The 17,610-nt window shown below is 38.0% G+C and overlaps 2 protein-coding genes across 5 annotated transcripts in view; one reads left to right on the forward strand and one right to left on the reverse strand.

The window, feature by feature from the left end:
- CTNNA1 (catenin alpha 1) overlaps nucleotides 1-17,610 on the reverse strand; it is a 342,350-nt gene that overhangs the window by 60,458 nt on the left and 264,282 nt on the right. The gene's annotated exons all lie outside the window — the stretch shown is intronic.
- Nucleotides 974-7,315, forward strand: LRRTM2 (leucine rich repeat transmembrane neuronal 2). The gene is made up of 2 exons (XM_027546358.1): nucleotides 974-1,794; nucleotides 2,140-7,315. The coding sequence occupies exons 1-2, from the start codon at nucleotides 1,791-1,793 to the stop codon at nucleotides 3,684-3,686; spliced, it is 1,551 nt and encodes a 516-aa protein (XP_027402159.1). The 5' UTR covers nucleotides 974-1,790; the 3' UTR covers nucleotides 3,687-7,315.

Raw genomic sequence — 17,610 nt, forward strand, 5'->3', positions numbered from 1 at the left:
ATGGTGTTCTGGTTTCACAGATACCATGGGGCAGTTTTCAGATTTCTGCCTTCAAGTCTGAAACAAGACCTACTGAGGATAAGTATGAGAGAAATGGTATGAGAGAAATGGCCAAGAAGGCCAAATCAGTAATGTCAGGTGTACAAGAGGCCTTATCTTCATCAGGCCTGAAACTATGACCCTAACTCACACTAGAAATAACTTTCATGTTTATACAGTAGTAAACATGGAGCTGTATATTCGTAACCAAATTCTGAAAAGTGATACTATTCAACAGGAGAAGATAGTGTTAGGTCAAGTAAAAACAGCTAAAGCAAAAATTCTATTCCAAAGTATAAGTGATCTTTTGTATTCCCTAGAGAGATTCTAACAACAGTTAGTATGAGACTCAGTTCTTAAGTGTGCCAATAGGCGCTGTTGAGCATGCAAATGCTCTATTGTTTGAGGGCCACAATACCCCAACCCAGATCGCTAGAGGCTTTTAGCTTTAGGAGTAAGTGAAATTCTGAGGTAAATACAAACGACCATGTCATAATCTAGCCATGCTGTACCACCTGTCCTAAATTATTTCTGTTCCACTGTTAACACTTAGAGCATGCAATATTAAATGACTATATCAACCTACCCTTTTCTCCTACCAAGACATCCAAAGATTTCTGGATTATTATTTTTCAGTTAGTATTGTGATAAAACACTATTATATAAAATAAGACAAAGAAGGAGAAATCATTTTAATTAGCTTTCTCTTAAAATTCTCAAAGAGTAGAATAACCAAATTCTTTGTTTTCCAACCTTTTCCCTCCTTTATTCTTGGTTTTTAACGCTAAATTGTTAATGGCAAAGAAGCAAAGCCTATTGAGCTAGTTTACCAACACATCTGAAGCAAATCATAGTCGTAACTTCTATTTTAACCAAGCATGACAACCAAGTGATTGAGTAGCTTTCCAAACTACCAGAGCAGCAGGCACTCACATAGAATGCTGTTAAATCAGCACTTCATAAATCGTACAGGCTCCTGCCCATTTAGATGCTCTCTCTATGCAGAATCGGCAGTCTAATGCTGGCTCTTCCAAGCATTAAAAAATCGTCACTCTGCTAACCCAACTCACTGTTCAGAAGGATCTTCTTGAATGCAGCCTTTATTACAACCTCACTGCTGCTTCCTACACTGAAGGAATACCATGTTTTCAGGTCAGGAGTTCTTTTTTCTCGCTTTATTATAATCGGGGGTCTTACAACGACCCCGACATTGTTACAAAGCACGCTGCTTTATAACAGTAAAGCTTCTGGAAAACCCAAACAAAAGACACGTCACCCGGTGACGTCAGCCTATATACAGTTCTGTGTGGTCGCAGCACATAAGCAAATCCATTCTTGTGCCGTTTCTCGGAAAAGCTTTTCAGTAAATGCACTCATGCTGCTCCAGGAGCTCTTCTCTGCAACAAGCCGCCCATCTGCCATCAACAAGTTAAGACCGAGAGAACTAACGGCTGCGGAAAGGAGAGGCTGAAGCTTTGATTAACCAGCTGAGCAGTTAGAGGAGGACGAAATTAATAACTTATATTCAAAACTGATTTAGAGTGGTCAAAGAAAATGAAACCAATGCTTTCAAGAGGAATATCCTAAGGAAAAAACAACTCGCCCTGGTGGATTTCAATTTTACTCGGAAAGCCTGGGACACAGAAAACAGGAAACTGGTCAAAGGCTCCTGCATGTTAGAGCCTTTTACAGACTCACTGCGTTGAGTCTGACAACCGAGACTGAATGCAGCCTCCAATGTGCTCAGAAGAATGGGTAAGTCCATGTATTTAATGTGTCTTGTACAGTAAGCAAGGAGTCACGCTTTTAAAATAAGCCATTGAATTCACATTTTATGAGAGAAATCACTTGTCACATTTTTGGATTTTGAGGTTTAGGTAAAATATATATTGCTGATGACAGATGTGTTGTATCTCCTTAATGGTTTAAGTTTTGTTCTAGTCATACTAACAAGGTTAGTTTTTTTACAGCAAATGAAAAAATAAGTTATATGTAGTGAAATCTTTTGCCATAACGTTGTTGTTGTTGTTGTTTTAAAAGCCCGTATGCTCTGCTGAAAAATATTCTATCTTCTTGTTTTCCTTAAATTATATTCTGCAGGCTTACATTTCAAGTGGCCATTAGGGGCCCCTATGCTAGCAGCAATATATGCAATGAGTATGGTTTTAAAAATGCTGCCTGCGCTGGGTATGGCGTGCCCACCCAAATGCCGCTGTGAGAAGCTGCTCTTCTACTGCGACTCTCAGGGCTTCCACTCAGTGCCAAACACCACAGACAAGGGCTCTCTGGGCCTGTCCCTGAGGCACAATCACATCACAGAGCTCGAAAGGGATCAATTTGCCAGCTTCAGTCAACTCACCTGGCTCCACTTAGACCACAATCAAATATCAACAGTAAAAGAAGATGCTTTTCAAGGACTATATAAACTTAAGGAATTAATCTTGAGTTCCAACAAAATATTTTATTTGCCAAACACAACTTTTACCCAACTGATTAACCTGCAAAATTTGGACCTGTCTTTTAATCAGCTGTCATCTCTGCACCCAGAGCTTTTCTATGGCCTCCGGAAGCTGCAGACCTTGCATTTACGGTCCAACTCCCTGCGGACTATCCCAGTACGCCTGTTCTGGGACTGTCGTAGTCTGGAGTTTCTGGATTTGAGCACAAACCGTTTGCGAAGTTTGGCTCGCAATGGATTTGCGGGATTAATCAAACTGAGAGAGCTTCATCTAGAGCACAACCAGCTGACGAAGATTAATTTTGCTCATTTCCTACGGCTAAGCAGTCTGCACACGCTCTTCTTACAATGGAACAAAATTAGCAACTTGACATGTGGGATGGAGTGGACCTGGGGCACTTTAGAAAAACTAGACTTGACTGGAAATGAAATAAAAGCCATCGATCTGACAGTATTTGAAACGATGCCTAATCTTAAAATACTCCTCATGGATAACAACAAGTTAAACAGCCTTGATTCCAAGATCTTAAACTCCCTTAGGTCCCTCACAACCGTTGGCCTCTCTGGCAATCTGTGGGAATGCAGCCCTCGAATATGTGCTTTGGCCTCCTGGCTAGGCAGTTTCCAAGGTCGGTGGGAACATTCCATCCTATGCCACAGCCCCGACCACACCCAGGGAGAGGATATACTAGATGCAGTCCATGGATTTCAGCTCTGCTGGAATTTATCAACCACCGTCACTGCCATGGCTACAACTTATAAAGATCCAACCACTGAATATACAAAAAGAATAAGCTCATCAAGTTACCATGTGGGAGACAAAGAAATCCCAACTACTGCAGGCATAGCAGTTACTACTGAGGAACACTTCCCGGAACCAGACAATGCCATCTTCACTCAGCGGGTAATTACAGGAACAATGGCTTTATTGTTTTCTTTCTTTTTTATTATTTTTATAGTGTTCATCTCCAGGAAGTGCTGCCCTCCCACTTTAAGAAGAATTAGGCAGTGCTCAATGATTCAGAACCACAGGCAGCTCCGATCCCAAACACGACTCCATATGTCAAACATGTCAGACCAAGGACCATATAATGAATATGAACCTACCCATGAAGGACCCTTCATCATCATTAATGGTTATGGACAGTGCAAGTGTCAGCAGCTGCCATACAAAGAATGTGAAGTATAATATCTACCCATCATCAAAAATTACATCAGATAAGTAACCTATTTTACATAGTAGGGGCTAAATACATATCTAATTTTTACCAATGGTGACATTAAGCCTAATTTTTCCAAACCAAGTGGAGACTTAGGTTTCTGACGTGTTGAAGTATTTTTAATTTTTTTAAATGAAACCATATTTTAAGTGTTAAATGAAGCAATGCTCACATTAATTTGCACTCTTGTGGGAAAGTCTAAAAATGCTTACTTCAAAATAAGACATTTCATGTATGTAATTATATACTATTGTGTGTAAACATTTACACTAAGGTCTCCATATGCTATTTTTTTCTACTGAAAACAGTTTGGAAAGACGCTACTGAGCAGAAAGAGATATGGATCAATACTTGTTTGATCATTGCTCTCCACCCCAAGTACCACAACTGGCTTGCTGCTTAAAAGGAGACTTAGCAAAGTTCTCTTGTATGATAATTTGGTATTTACTCAAACCTACAATTTAATGCCAGTGTGGGGAGTAGAATTTTATGTATGCTGAAGACTGGTCAATATTAAACACTCTTCTTCCAGAGTTTTTGCCTGGGTTAGTAGGTATTATCAAAGTCCATATTATGAAATCAGAACCCTTTATGTAATTCTAATAAGCTGAGTAAGTCTTTAATATATATAAACAATGAATCCAAGTGATTGTGAAAAGGTCTCATTACAATGAAATCTATACTAAATAATGACACTGACTTCGTATCATATCTCTAGTTTGACTTATAATGGACATGTTGATTTTTGTGGCATTTAGATAATTATTTTAAACTAGTGTTAAATTATCACTTTACTAATTAGTTTACTAAATCCTATACTTACATTTATATGTGAAAAAAGATATAGAAATTATTTTGGAGAGAAAAGAGATAAACTGAGTCAATTTAACAATCTTATGACCAGCTTCTCACTCTAGTTTGAAAGCACACACAAATACACCCTCACTCCCTGTCTCTCTCTCTCTCCCCACTCTCTCCTCCCTGTCCCCCTCTCCCTGCCCTGTCCCCCTCTCTCCCTCCCCCTCCCCTCAACTGTCATGATCAAAGATGCCTTGACAAAGGGGTTTAAACCTCTTTCCTCTGCCTTTCCTTGATCTTCAAGCCTCAAAAAGCCAAATTAAAAATAACTGGCTAGCAACAGGCATAATACTGATTCTTGTTAGAATATATTTTAAAAGAACCATTTTTAAAAAGTACTTTCTAAGTATTACATGCTAAATTTTGACCTTTTAATGGATATCAATTCTTACTGTTTAAGAGCAGGTCCTTCTAAGTAAAGGGAACAACACAGATTTGAAGCAAACCTTCTCATGGCAGAACACTCTACATGCCTATGCAGCCACACAGTGGTAACTCGAAGGAGGTGAGGAGATGAGAGAAAGGCAGCATTTTGAAATCTAACTCTCCCTGAAACAGGTTAGCAAAGTTAAAAGGAAGCAAAGCAAATGGGCAACTATACATGATCTGAATCAAACAGGGCAAAGGCCCTGGGACCTGCAGCTGGAAAGGGGTGAGGGGGGAGATTCTCTGTTATTAATATAAATGTTCAGCAATTTAAAAATGATAATGATATCACATTTCTCGTGTAGAAAAGAGCCACAAGTATTTTGTTTATTCAATTATGATTTCCCCAGAGAGACTATGACATATTTATGATTTAGATATAAGTTACCAATTCACACAGAATTTTTCCATAAATGAGGTTCCACTAGCAAAAATACTAGCAAAAACCATGAAATTAGACTACTGACTTGATTTTTAGAAGATGAAAACTGACATTTGATGATGAAGAAAAAAAGGCATAAATTCTTAGAGAAAATCATTACCATAAAAAAAAGTTATCCTTTACTTCATTCAAGGCCTATTTCTTCCCAGGATGGAACTGAAACATGTTAAGACTATAGTTTAACCCATGAGATTTAATACTGAAAGATGTCTACCTACATTTCAAAGAAAATGTGTCTCAGTAAAAAGCAGACAAGATCACAAATTATAGTAAAAATGTGCTCTCTACAATTTCTAAGGTGGGCAGATTTGTTTGGTAAAGTCTCAGTCCACCTCAGCAGATCTTGAGCAGTGAACATTTCATCTCTTAATAAAACTAGACCCTAGGTCTGCCTGGGCAAGGATAGAAGCTGATTTCCCAGCATAGGGCACAGCTCACACTTTCCTTTCAGAAGGGCTGGATCAGAAGCCCCTGTAACAAATGAGAGCTCCAGTAGCTAAAATTTACCAACCCATTTATCAGGATAAGCATGGCCATTTGTAAGGGAACAGCTTTGTCACAATACAATTGTGTCTTAGACATACAAGATTCCACTAGCTCTGAAGGATAGCAGAGTACTTTCCATCATTTCAACCACAACCCCAAATTAATTGAAACTGTGAGCAGAAGGGTGAGAAATATTGGCTGGGAATCCCCACATTAATCCTAAAGATTACAGTTAGTAAAATGGACCATCAGTCGGCAAAATCCTTAATGTACATAGGAAAGTAAATTGGAAAATCAAGCCATTTAGTAATTCAGGGGAACAGCATAGCCAAGGCCACCAAGGCATACTTTTCAGTTGAAAAATAACAGATTTTTTTGGCCCTTCATCTTTTGGGCAATGCTCTCTGAGAAAAGTGAATAACAGTGCCAAACAGCGCTTTCCTTTTCCATTTAAAGAGCAAACTTCCCTTTTCAAATGCCTATAGAAGGCAAGATTCCTTTTAATTTTGGTCTATTTGTATTTCTGTATCAGCACAGGCTTGAAGATGAGACTGTTAGTCATATGTGCTCTCTTTACCAACTGGTTCGGGTGGAAGACCATCACAACTACACTGCAGATGCTGGCAATATAATGTTAGGCCTTTTTTACTGTCTTATTCTCTTCAACTCCCCCATCCCCCCTTTTTCATTTTTAAGATTAGAAGAAAATGACCACTTGAAAACCAGAAAAATAAATCTCTCTGGAAAAAGGAAGCTAACGAAGGCTCTGATACTGTACCCACCTAGTAACCAATAGCTAGTTTGGAATTATTTATATTCATTTCTGTAGCTTGCCAGGATTTCAATCACCTTTCTGAAATTAGAGTGAGTTGATAAATTTACAAATGCATACAACTCAGAGAATACCCACTGCCAACAACAAACAGAAAAGATACTAATTTTTAAGCCAAAAATCTGCACTAACACACATAATTTCTTAATGTGGCTAAGTTAATTTTTGTACCAATTCACTGAATGGAATTGACTGAACTTCCCAACTCCACTAATTATTAAAATCCATTTGCTTATTCTAATGCTGGTCACCAAGATCTAGACTCTTTCCAATAAAAATGAGCCCTACCTATGTAGCACTAGGTCTTAACCCTAAATTCAAAACAGGCACACCGTTTTCTTTAGGCATACCTCCTCTACACAACGATGGGGGGTGGAGACTATAAATGCCCTGTTCTCTCTAAAGTATGGGTATCAATATGAAATTTTGAAATATTATTTTTACATGATCATTTTCCTAATAAAGCAATACGACAGATCTGACTCAAAAATCTGTTTGTGGACATGCTTTTCATACCTTACAGGTTAAACGGCTTCAACTAGAAAAAGATAAAAGAGATGAAGATAGATAATTAAATATTTCTGTTCCTAACCTAGGGCAAACACGTAGTACTTAATTTAAGGTTAAAACAAATAGTAAATGGCTATTTAAGCTTTCATATCGCTATTGCAAACATTTTGGAAATGTCTGCTACTCCTGCAATTAACCTGTTCCTCCTTGGTAATTTTTAAAAGCCTAATCTATGGAATGTTTGATGAACCTTCCGACCAACACTGGAAACTAAAAGTACAGTCCAAACATATTGTGTTCAATCACCCTAAGAGCCATTTTTTGTGGGAGTGGTAGGGGGGTGGGGTGGGGTGGGAGGTGGTCAAGTGGGTTGGGGGGGAAGGGAGAAGAAAATACTATTATACTGGGGCAGGGGGTAACCAAGTGCAGTGTACAGGGAAGTTTTGTTATTAAAATTGTGTATACTGTAAAAAGTGAATGTCTGTTTTTTCCTGAAGCTTTTCCTTGGGAACCTATCAATTCTGACATGTGAAACTTGAAGAATCATTTATGACAGATACAGAAACCTTAAATGAACAGTTGTTTTGTACCATGTTCTCTATAATGCCAAATGTGCCAGTTGGAAATAGGGCAGCTAATCATCACCTGTCTTCATTCAAAGACAGGCAAAAAACTAGGCCAAGAAGTAAAGCGGGGGAGAGGGGCAGGCAAAAAAACCACCCAGCTGATAAACAGCAGTCATACAATAAGAAGCTACTCTATCACAAGCCTTTGCTACTGGACAAACAGCTGTCTATGGGGCTCACCGGGCCCAAGGCTGGCCACCATCCCTCACCCCTCTAACATTTGTGTTCTGCCACAGCCTGGGGAACCTCAAAAATGTACTCAATTGCCTATACCCAGCAAATAGCAACGTGGCCTCTACCTCAGGGATCTGTTAGTACACATCCTAGCAGTACCCTGCACACCACTCCTGGAAGGGAAGTCCACAGGTGCTGACCATGCTGAGGTCTCTAGGATCCCTACATGATCCACCTTGTCCCAGACAGCAGCTCAGTAAGTATGGATAGGGGAAAGGAAGGGAATATTCTTAACCAATCTCTCCTTGCTTGGCATAAACATCCCAAGGACAGGGCACTTTGCCTGGGCAGCACTGTGGGCAGAAGCTAACCTGGCCTTGAGAACTGACTGCCACAGGTCGCCGTACTTGCCAGGATGACCTTAACAGTTCTCCAGACCAGCAGTGCAGCAAGACCAGATAGACAGGAACAAACATCCAGGGATGAGGAGATCAGAGGGGCTAAGAGAGTTCTTACACCAAGAACCTCAGCAGTAATTAGAGCAGAGGCAGGAAGCACAATACAAAATTTGACTCAAACTAACTCATACAGTATGCACTAGAGGGCACAGGTGATTGTGGTTTCAAGTTACACAAAAGAAATGAGATCCTATCCTTTATGGAGTTAAAAGCAGAGTTTATTAACATAATTCTCGTACATTTTAATCTTGAAAATCCCATGTAAAGCTACATCTGATTTCTTTATCGGTTATTTTAATTAGTTTTGCCTGTATGCCACAGCATTCTCAAGTTCCCACTCAGATTTATAATAGAATTATTCAAGGTCTGTTTAAAGAGATTTTTTTCTTTCTTTAAATATATCTAACCAGCTGGGTACTCTGGTCTCCCTTAGAGAGACAAAATGTACTACAAATTGTCTTTTACAAAGAAAGAAAAGGAAAAAAAGGTGAAAATCATAGCTATTCCCAGTATCTCCCCATAGCATGAGTTCCTCATCACTAGACAATGTTTTGGGAACAGTCTTAGGGACAGATGCTGAACCTCCCTAAAGCCCTATCTGAAGGAGACACTAAAGAGCAAGAAATCTCCAAAGGCAAGTACAATGAAACATGCTATCCTGTAGAGCCCACAAACTGAATATACCATCCTTTTATACATGGAGGACCTAGAGCAAAGCTAGCCCAGGCCTCCTGGCTAGAAACCCAACATGACGGAGCACCTATGAACAACCACCAACAACTCTGAAGGCCGGTGGCTACACCATCACCTAAAGAGAAAAGGCTCTTTCCTCATTTGGGACCAGATTTTAAAACTGTGGCCCCAGAGACAATTTCCAAAGACTTTTCACAGCTTCCATGAAGAGACTTCACCAAGAACCACAGTGAAGAGAAGCAAAAGTGTCATAACTTGACTGAATATTGATTCACAATTGTGCTCAGTGCACAAAAACTCCACCTTTATGCCCTGGTATTTCTACCAAACACACACACACACACACACACACACACTCTCTCTCTCTCTCTCTCTCTCTCCAAACACACACACACAATCTCCAGTTCGCATTTTCTGGAAAACCATAAGATAAAAACTCTATAGCCATTTATATGTGTCATTATCATGAGAACCAAAAATGTTCCCCTGGCCTTGCTGCCAAATATTATACATAGAAGGCAACTGCTCAGTACCTCAAAATCTCTGAAAGCAATGTGTTTATTTACATAGGGTCTACTTCTATAAAGTCAAGGAAATTGAGTTAAATACATTCACACATACAGAATGGTTGAAATACCGATGCAAAAAGATCAAAGGCAGGGAGTCGAGAATGTTTCATAGGATGCCAAGAATTTCTTGAAACTATATTGTGAATATTGTGTATGAATCTAGAAATTTTACCAGATCCTAAACCGTTTTGGTTAACTCACCCATAAAGCCCTAACAGAGTATTCTAGTATACACTAGTTTGGCTTTGATCTTCCTGGTAGTCAAGGGAAAGAACAAAATCAACAGCTTTCATCTGATAAAGGAAGCACGTCAATTTATTTGGGGGGAATGATACAAATCCAAAAGTCTGAATTGCCTTTTTTTTTTTCTGAATTGCCTTTAAAAAAGAGCCAGCTGTAGGAACAATAAGGAAAACATGTCAGTACCTCCAAAGAGCTTTTACAGAATAGGTAAAAAGTTGATGTTTTTCACATCAACTCTTGAAAAAACTATAGAAAAGGAGACTACGCACACATGATGCATGCTCTATAGTATGATCTGGCCTTTGTGGTGACCCAAGGCAAGAGCCTATAAAGTCAGCAAGAATGAATATGTATCCAACTTGGAAGTACAGTTTGCATTTCCTCCTTATAATATCCCTGGGACCCAAGCTAGAGTGTTCATCACATAGGGACATCCAGTAAATTCCTAACCTACCATTACATTATAAATCTTCTAGGCTAGGAGTACAATTTAAAAATCTTTCACTACATCATGAATGAAGAGAAGCACATTTCATGCATCTCTAGTTATGTTGATGATAATCATAAAGAATGATTTGGATAAGAATCTATAAGATGATTACCAATTTCCTAAGAAAGAACACACTTAAAAAGATAAAGCATTCACTAGTGTGAATAGCTGTCAGAAATTTAACTGTCTTTAAAATTTAAAACTCATTCTGTATGTCATTAGCAAAACCTTCTACATTTCAACAAGAGCAAATAGACACCTGTGATTAGAGACCTGCTCCACAGTTGGGCCTGTCACGCTGGACAAGTTCATCAACCTTACTGTGCCTTGGGTCTCTAACTCCTAAGATGGAATTAATAGCAGTTTAATTTAATACATGCAAAGTCCTGAGAAGAGGCCGGCACACAGTAAATACTTAACAAATATTTGCTATTTTTAATAACAATATGTGAGAACTAGATGTGACAGATCCATCTTTAATCCCATCAAAGACATATTAAGCTCCTGAGTTGCTCCCAGAAACTCTCTACTTTCCAGTATTACTTTCTACACTAAGTTAACATATGGTATCCAAAATGAAGATTGATAATTAGCAAGAGCTTTTTAATAAGCCAACAACCTGGATACACTTCTTATACCTAATACTAATATAAAACTGACCACATTATCTCACAGTCAAGTAATCTGCTTTATATAAATGTACTATAATATTAGACACAGCATTATTCTGATTTGGCTTTATGAATCAAGGCTAAATTTAAAGATTTAGAATTCCTAATTCCAAAATTCCTTCTGAGTAAGGCACTTAAAAATCAAGTAATTACATAGGCCAACACATATTATCCATTATCATAAACAGATATTATTTTTCAAAAGACATATAAAATAATCTCATTGATAGCCTCTGACAATTTTATTTTAGGACAAAATACATAACTGAAGATTAAGGATCACTATTATGTTGGGGTTTTTCTCCTTAGGAAAAAACATACTTCAAGTCTACATCTAATTTAGGAAGCAGCCCATCCAATTGTGGAGGATTTGGGTCCTAGGCAGATCTGCCAGAACTACTGAGGGGTCTGATCAAGTGAAGTATGAGAATTTTAAGACAAAGACAACCTATCAGTCAAACAGAATATGTTTCATGATTGCTGGACAGTGTAAAACTTGCACGGAATTAACCTCTCAGAATGAAGACCTACATTTGGTCATATCAAAATAGATCATGTGGCCCAGATTTTTCAATTCAAGAACTTCTTTCTTGATATTCTCTTTTCAAGATCATTATCTGGTTTATCCAACAAGGCAAACTTCTGTATCTGTTCCTTTACCCATAACTTTTCTGCACTTTCCCACATCTCTTGACCCTAATTGCTCTCTTTCCTTTTTTACAACCACAATCCACTTCTCTTCATGCTTTCCAAAACTCGAAAGGTAAGCTACTCTATTAAGAGGGAAAAGTTCAACTGTCATATATCCATTGCTAAGCAACCCCTTTTAAAGAAATAGCCATAATTTCAAAAATACTCCTTGATTCCACAAAACCAAATGCCCATCAGCTGCAAATGAATCTATACAGCTTGGGAAATACTATTAGAAACACAAGTACACATCTTGAGTTGTCTTCTTAGTCTACCCTTCCCTTTGTATAGATTCAAGTATCAAATAATATTATTCACCATTCTTATACTGTCAAAAGATAAGAAATATGAGCCATTTAAGGATAGTGACTTTTTTGCTCTTAATAAATAGCACTCACTTCAGGTCTATGACCAAATAAAACCCCTAACACTCTTCACATATATAACATTAGTAGTTATTTTGCTGGGTTAATGTGGGGGGTGGGGAATGCACCCTAGGGGATAAAGGACACAGGTATAGAGAACATGGCATGGTTCTAAAAATTTCAGAAGTGTAGAGTTCTCAAGATCATAGATGGTAGTCTTTACTTCCCTCATCTGTGCTCTAAATTTTCATATACGTTTTGTCAGAATTCCATTGAATTGACAACAAAAACACTGATCTTTCATGTGAAAGTATTTTCTGCCATAGCTTTTGCTCCAAATAGAAAGACAAGAGCATTAGGCGCTTCATGCTAGGACTGTCACCCATGGCACATGCTAAGAAACTGGGTCCAGAAATAACCCTGCCAATGATACCTTCTCTCTGATCAATCTCCCTAACTCTCCCTTGAAATTCAAAAGGGAAAATGGCAGTAAGCAAAAAGGAAAAAGAATATACCACCTTCAGCACACTTCTACAGGCATTCTAGGACAGTGCCAGGTCTTCCTTTTGTCTCCTGACAATCCCTTCAGGCCAGTAGGTGCAAAACTGCTCTCTGACATTTGCCATCAACTTCCAACAACTACAGCCCATTTTATTATTGTGGTAAAACTGCTAGTCTAAGATTTACCTACTCCTCTACATGAAAACCTAATAGCAGGTGGTCAGGAATTTTCTTCCTTTTGATGCAGCATTCCTAAAGTGTCAAAAGACATTATAGTGCATAAGCAATACCATCACCTAGACATCCAATTTGTGCTCACTTAGAATTACATGTGAGATGAATTACAGGTAGAAGTCAAAGAAAGAGTCAACTTATAAAAGGGTTTATCTAAAGTGGGCTTGACCTTCCCAGCAAAGACATCACCCTAAGTTATTACAAAAACAATTAAGCAAATATAACTGTTAAAAATACAAACTGAGCGCCTTCACTTTCACTTTTCACTTTCATGCATTGGAGGAGGAAACGGCAACCCACTCCAGTGTTCTTGCCTGGAGAATCCCAGGGATGGAGGAGCCTGGTGGGCTACCGTCTATGGGGTCCCACAGAGTTGGACACGACTGAAGCGACTTAGCAGCAGAAGCAGCAGCTTCCCAAAATAATAATCAGTATTTTTAAGATCATGCCTTATAAATATTTTATGTCAATTTTCAAACACACATACACACTCCTCAGTTTAAATTGAAGAGAGGATGGGGGAGGGGCCTAGGGATTAGATAAAACCTATGAAAGGCTACATTCTTTAGTCTGATTTATGAATTAGAATTTAAACTAATTGAATTCCAAGACCTAATATCAACTGGGAGTAAGAACACTACAGATGGCAGACATTGAGAAGGGGAGGAGTGGAAAAGATTAAGATTCTGCTTTCCACATGTTAAAAGCTGAAATTCAAGTAGTGGATGACAAATTTAGAATAAAGACCAAGCCCAGAAATATAAATTTTGAAATCATCCATGATTAGAGGAATTTTTAAGTCATAAGACTGAATGACTTCAAGGAACTGAGAGATGGAGAAGGGATTCATAAAACCACACTCTTCTCCTACTCAATTTGAGAAACCTTTAAACAGTTATCTATCAAATAAGTCAATGAAAAAAGGACGGGATGCAAGCGCAGCACCCTCCTCTCAACATCAAAGTCACATGAGCAAATCACATTCTATTGGAAAACTAACAGGAATAAGGTCAACTTAATTCATGAAACACTTCATATCAAAGGAATTGGTACTATTAAAGATCCACATTACTTTAGGAAGGGAGAATGGTTACTACTACAGTAAATCCACCATTAGTCACACCTCTAAGTATGTTCTGAAACAGATGATCCTGCCCTCAATGAGGTCTGTGTAATAAACCAAAGATCCAGTAAGAGAACATGGGACAATCAGAAAAGCAGGTTTCAATATGGGGGGAAATGTATGACTCATTTACTTGAAATACAAGGCAAGTATTCAATAAAATGATAATCATATAATGTTCTCTATCTTCATAGAGGGCTGGGATACAAAGTGTGTGCATTTAGCAAAACCTATCAAATATTTAAAATTTGTACATTTTACTGTATAAAATTCACCATAAAAAATTAAACAGATGCACGCTGTAACATTTACAGATGAAATATGCCAAATATCTGCAACTGACTTTGAAATGAATCAAAACAATAATAAGATGGACTTTCCTGGTGGTCCAGTTGTTAAGAATCCACCTGGCAATGCAAGGGACACAGGTTCAATGCTTGCTCTGGGAAGATTTCACATACCTATGGACAACTAAGCCCGTGCGCGGAAACTACTGAGCCCACGCACCACAACTACTGAAACCCTCGCACCCTAGAACCTGCGCTCTGCAACAAGGTAAGCCATTGCAATGAGAACCAAGTGCACAGCAACTAGAGACAGCCTGAGTGCAAAAATGAAGACCCAGCACAGTCCCCCCACCCAAAAAAACCTCAAAAATAAATAGAACACTAATATGATGGACACAGGAATGGATAAATATGTGATAAAGGAAATATCAAAAAACCAATCACAGAATCTACAAAATAGGTGTGTGTAAACATGCATGTTCAATTGAAAAATTCTTTCCAGTTCTATATACGTATGAAATTTTTCATAACAAAATATGGGGAGGAAAGGGAATATATAATCACAAGTCTAATTTATGGTATGGGCCATTTAATACACTATTCTTCTCAACTGGAACTATAGTGTTGCATGGTGGCTAAGAGCTTGAAATCTGGAACCAGGCTAAGTTCAAAGTGTAGTTGTGAACTTACTTACTACCTGTGAGATCTTAAATAAGTCATTTAATCTCTCTGTCTTAACAGTATGAAGCTCATGTTTAGAAGATTAAATGGGAATGTGTGTGAAATACTCAGAACAATTCCTGGCACACAGTGCTAAAGTGTGACCTGTATTACTACTACTACTTCGTAATATATTTAAATAATTCAACAAGTACTTCAACTTTCACTATATGAGATGTTCAGGTGATATAGGCACTTGCCCTCAAGAGTTTATAGTTTAGTCAGAGGTTAAATTTCAAAGAGTCAATAAGTAACTAATAAAAGAAGCCCCCAAAATGTGAATTGGATGATGCCACCTAGATCGCTGATGGATTTAGAAAGGGGGGATGGGGGTGGGGGGTGGTCACTGAAGAATGCAGTGGAGAAAACAGCCTTAACCTAGGTACAAAAGTACAAGCATGATTTCAATATGACTGGCTGTGTGGGGTGGCCAAAGCCCTCTGACAAACTGATACCAGTAAATGAGCAAAGCTAAGTCCAAATGCCAAGGGGCTTCAGGGACCAGGAAAGGTGCTCAGATTTAACATGGTCAACAAGAACAGCCAGTCCAGATTTGTGGAGATGACTAGAATTATGATGGTCAAAGTGGTGATTTAGAAAAATGTATTTTAGCAATTTTTCTTGTTTTGCTGAGAAAAACAAAACCTATAATTTTAACTATCAGAGAAGGACTGTAGAAGACGGATAAAAAATTTATATGAAGGACAGACAAAGGGTAAGAATCAATGGCCAGTTGAGAAAAAAACAAATGACTCTCTCAGAGCTTTGCTCAAGAGAAATGAGGGCAGCACGAGGGGCAAAAATGTAAGAAATCATTCCTTCACTAGCATGTACTAAATAGAGCGTCCAAATTCCCATGTCAATTTCAAGTTTTCATTATTAATCTCCAATCTGAAACTATTTTCTGAGAAGATACATGGTTTCTTCATGTTTTCATATTTACAACTTTCTTTTCAAGTGTCAATAAGGACTCCCTCTCCTGAATGAAACACAGAAAAGGTAGAACCAGTTTCTACTTTTTGAAGTATGGAGCAAATCCCTTGCTTGGGTTCCCTTCACTCTAATAAAATCTACTATGCACTCTTGAATTCTCTGTAAGCTAAAATTTTAAACTTTGAGAACAATAATTTCTGATTCCCTTGTATGGCACGAATATTAAACAGAAATGCAGGAGGACAGTGTAGTGACAACCTGCTAATTTAACTCTCTCACATACTACAAAAGAATCTTATTATAAGGTTTAATCTGTTACTTTCATATATAAGAGGTTCATTAATGGCTTCACTGTTAGATACCTCAGTGAAATTGCTACTTTTTAAAAAACTGTGGAATGGCTGCCAATATAATTTTAATAAAGCCCCAAACGTTATCTACATACTATCTTAATAACAGAAATTGAAGATGAAAAAATGACACCTTAAGGGTTACATTTCACAACAGCAACAAGTTTCAGAATTTCAGAATCCTTTCATCTCCTATCCGAATTTAATACCATCATGTTTTTGGTTCTGTCTATAATCAAATACTTTCTCTTTCTTTAGAAAGACTCAGAAACCACCATACTTTTAAGAGTTCTTCGGTGTGTCGAATAAGAAAATACATTTTTATTTTTCCAGATTTTCATTACAATCAAGACTACCTGAAAAAAAAAAAAAAAGAAGGGAAAATTGAAAACATATAGGGCAATTTGAGCAATTTTTTAAATACACCTGTACAAAAGAAATGGAAAAACTGTGTAAGAAACTTGTGTATTTTTTAGAGTACATGAAAGGAGAAAAAAAGAATACATCAGTTTTTTCCTTTTTAAAAAAAGACTAGCTGATAAATTTCTCTATTTAGGCAAACCATGAAAATTATCAGATATACAGATTTTTTTGTACAAACTTAAGAATTCTACAGTCAGAACCAGACAGAGAACCACAGATGGGTTCAAAATTGCTAAAGTAGTACATCAAGGTTATATATTATCACCTTGCTTATTTACCTTATATGCAGAGTAAGTACATCATGGGAAATTCTCAGGCTGGATGAAGCACAAGTTGGAATCAAGACTGCCAGGAAAAATATCAATAACCTCTGATATGCAGATAACACCACTCTTATGGCAGAAAGTAAAGAGGAACTGAACAGTCTCTTGATGAAGGTGAAAGAGAAGAGTGAAAAAGCTGGCTTAAAACCCAACATTCAGAAAACTACAATCAAGGCATCCAGTCCCATCACTTCACAGCAAATAGATGGGGAAAACGTGGAAACACTGACAGACTTTATTTTCTTGGGCCCCAAAATCACTGCAGCCACAAAATTAAAAGACGCTTTCTCCTTGGAAGAAAAACTATGACAAACCCAGACTGTATAGTAAAAAGGAGAGACATCACTTTGCCAACAAAGGTCCATCTAGTCACAGTTTTTCTCAGTTGTCACGTACAGATGTGAGAGATGGACCACAAAGAAGGCTGAATGCCAAAGATTTGATACTTTCAAACTGTGGTGCTGGA

This window comes from Bos indicus x Bos taurus, chromosome 7 (assembly GCF_003369695.1).
Source record: "Bos indicus x Bos taurus breed Angus x Brahman F1 hybrid chromosome 7, Bos_hybrid_MaternalHap_v2.0, whole genome shotgun sequence".
NCBI classification, from domain to species: Eukaryota; Metazoa; Chordata; class Mammalia; order Artiodactyla; family Bovidae; genus Bos; species Bos indicus x Bos taurus.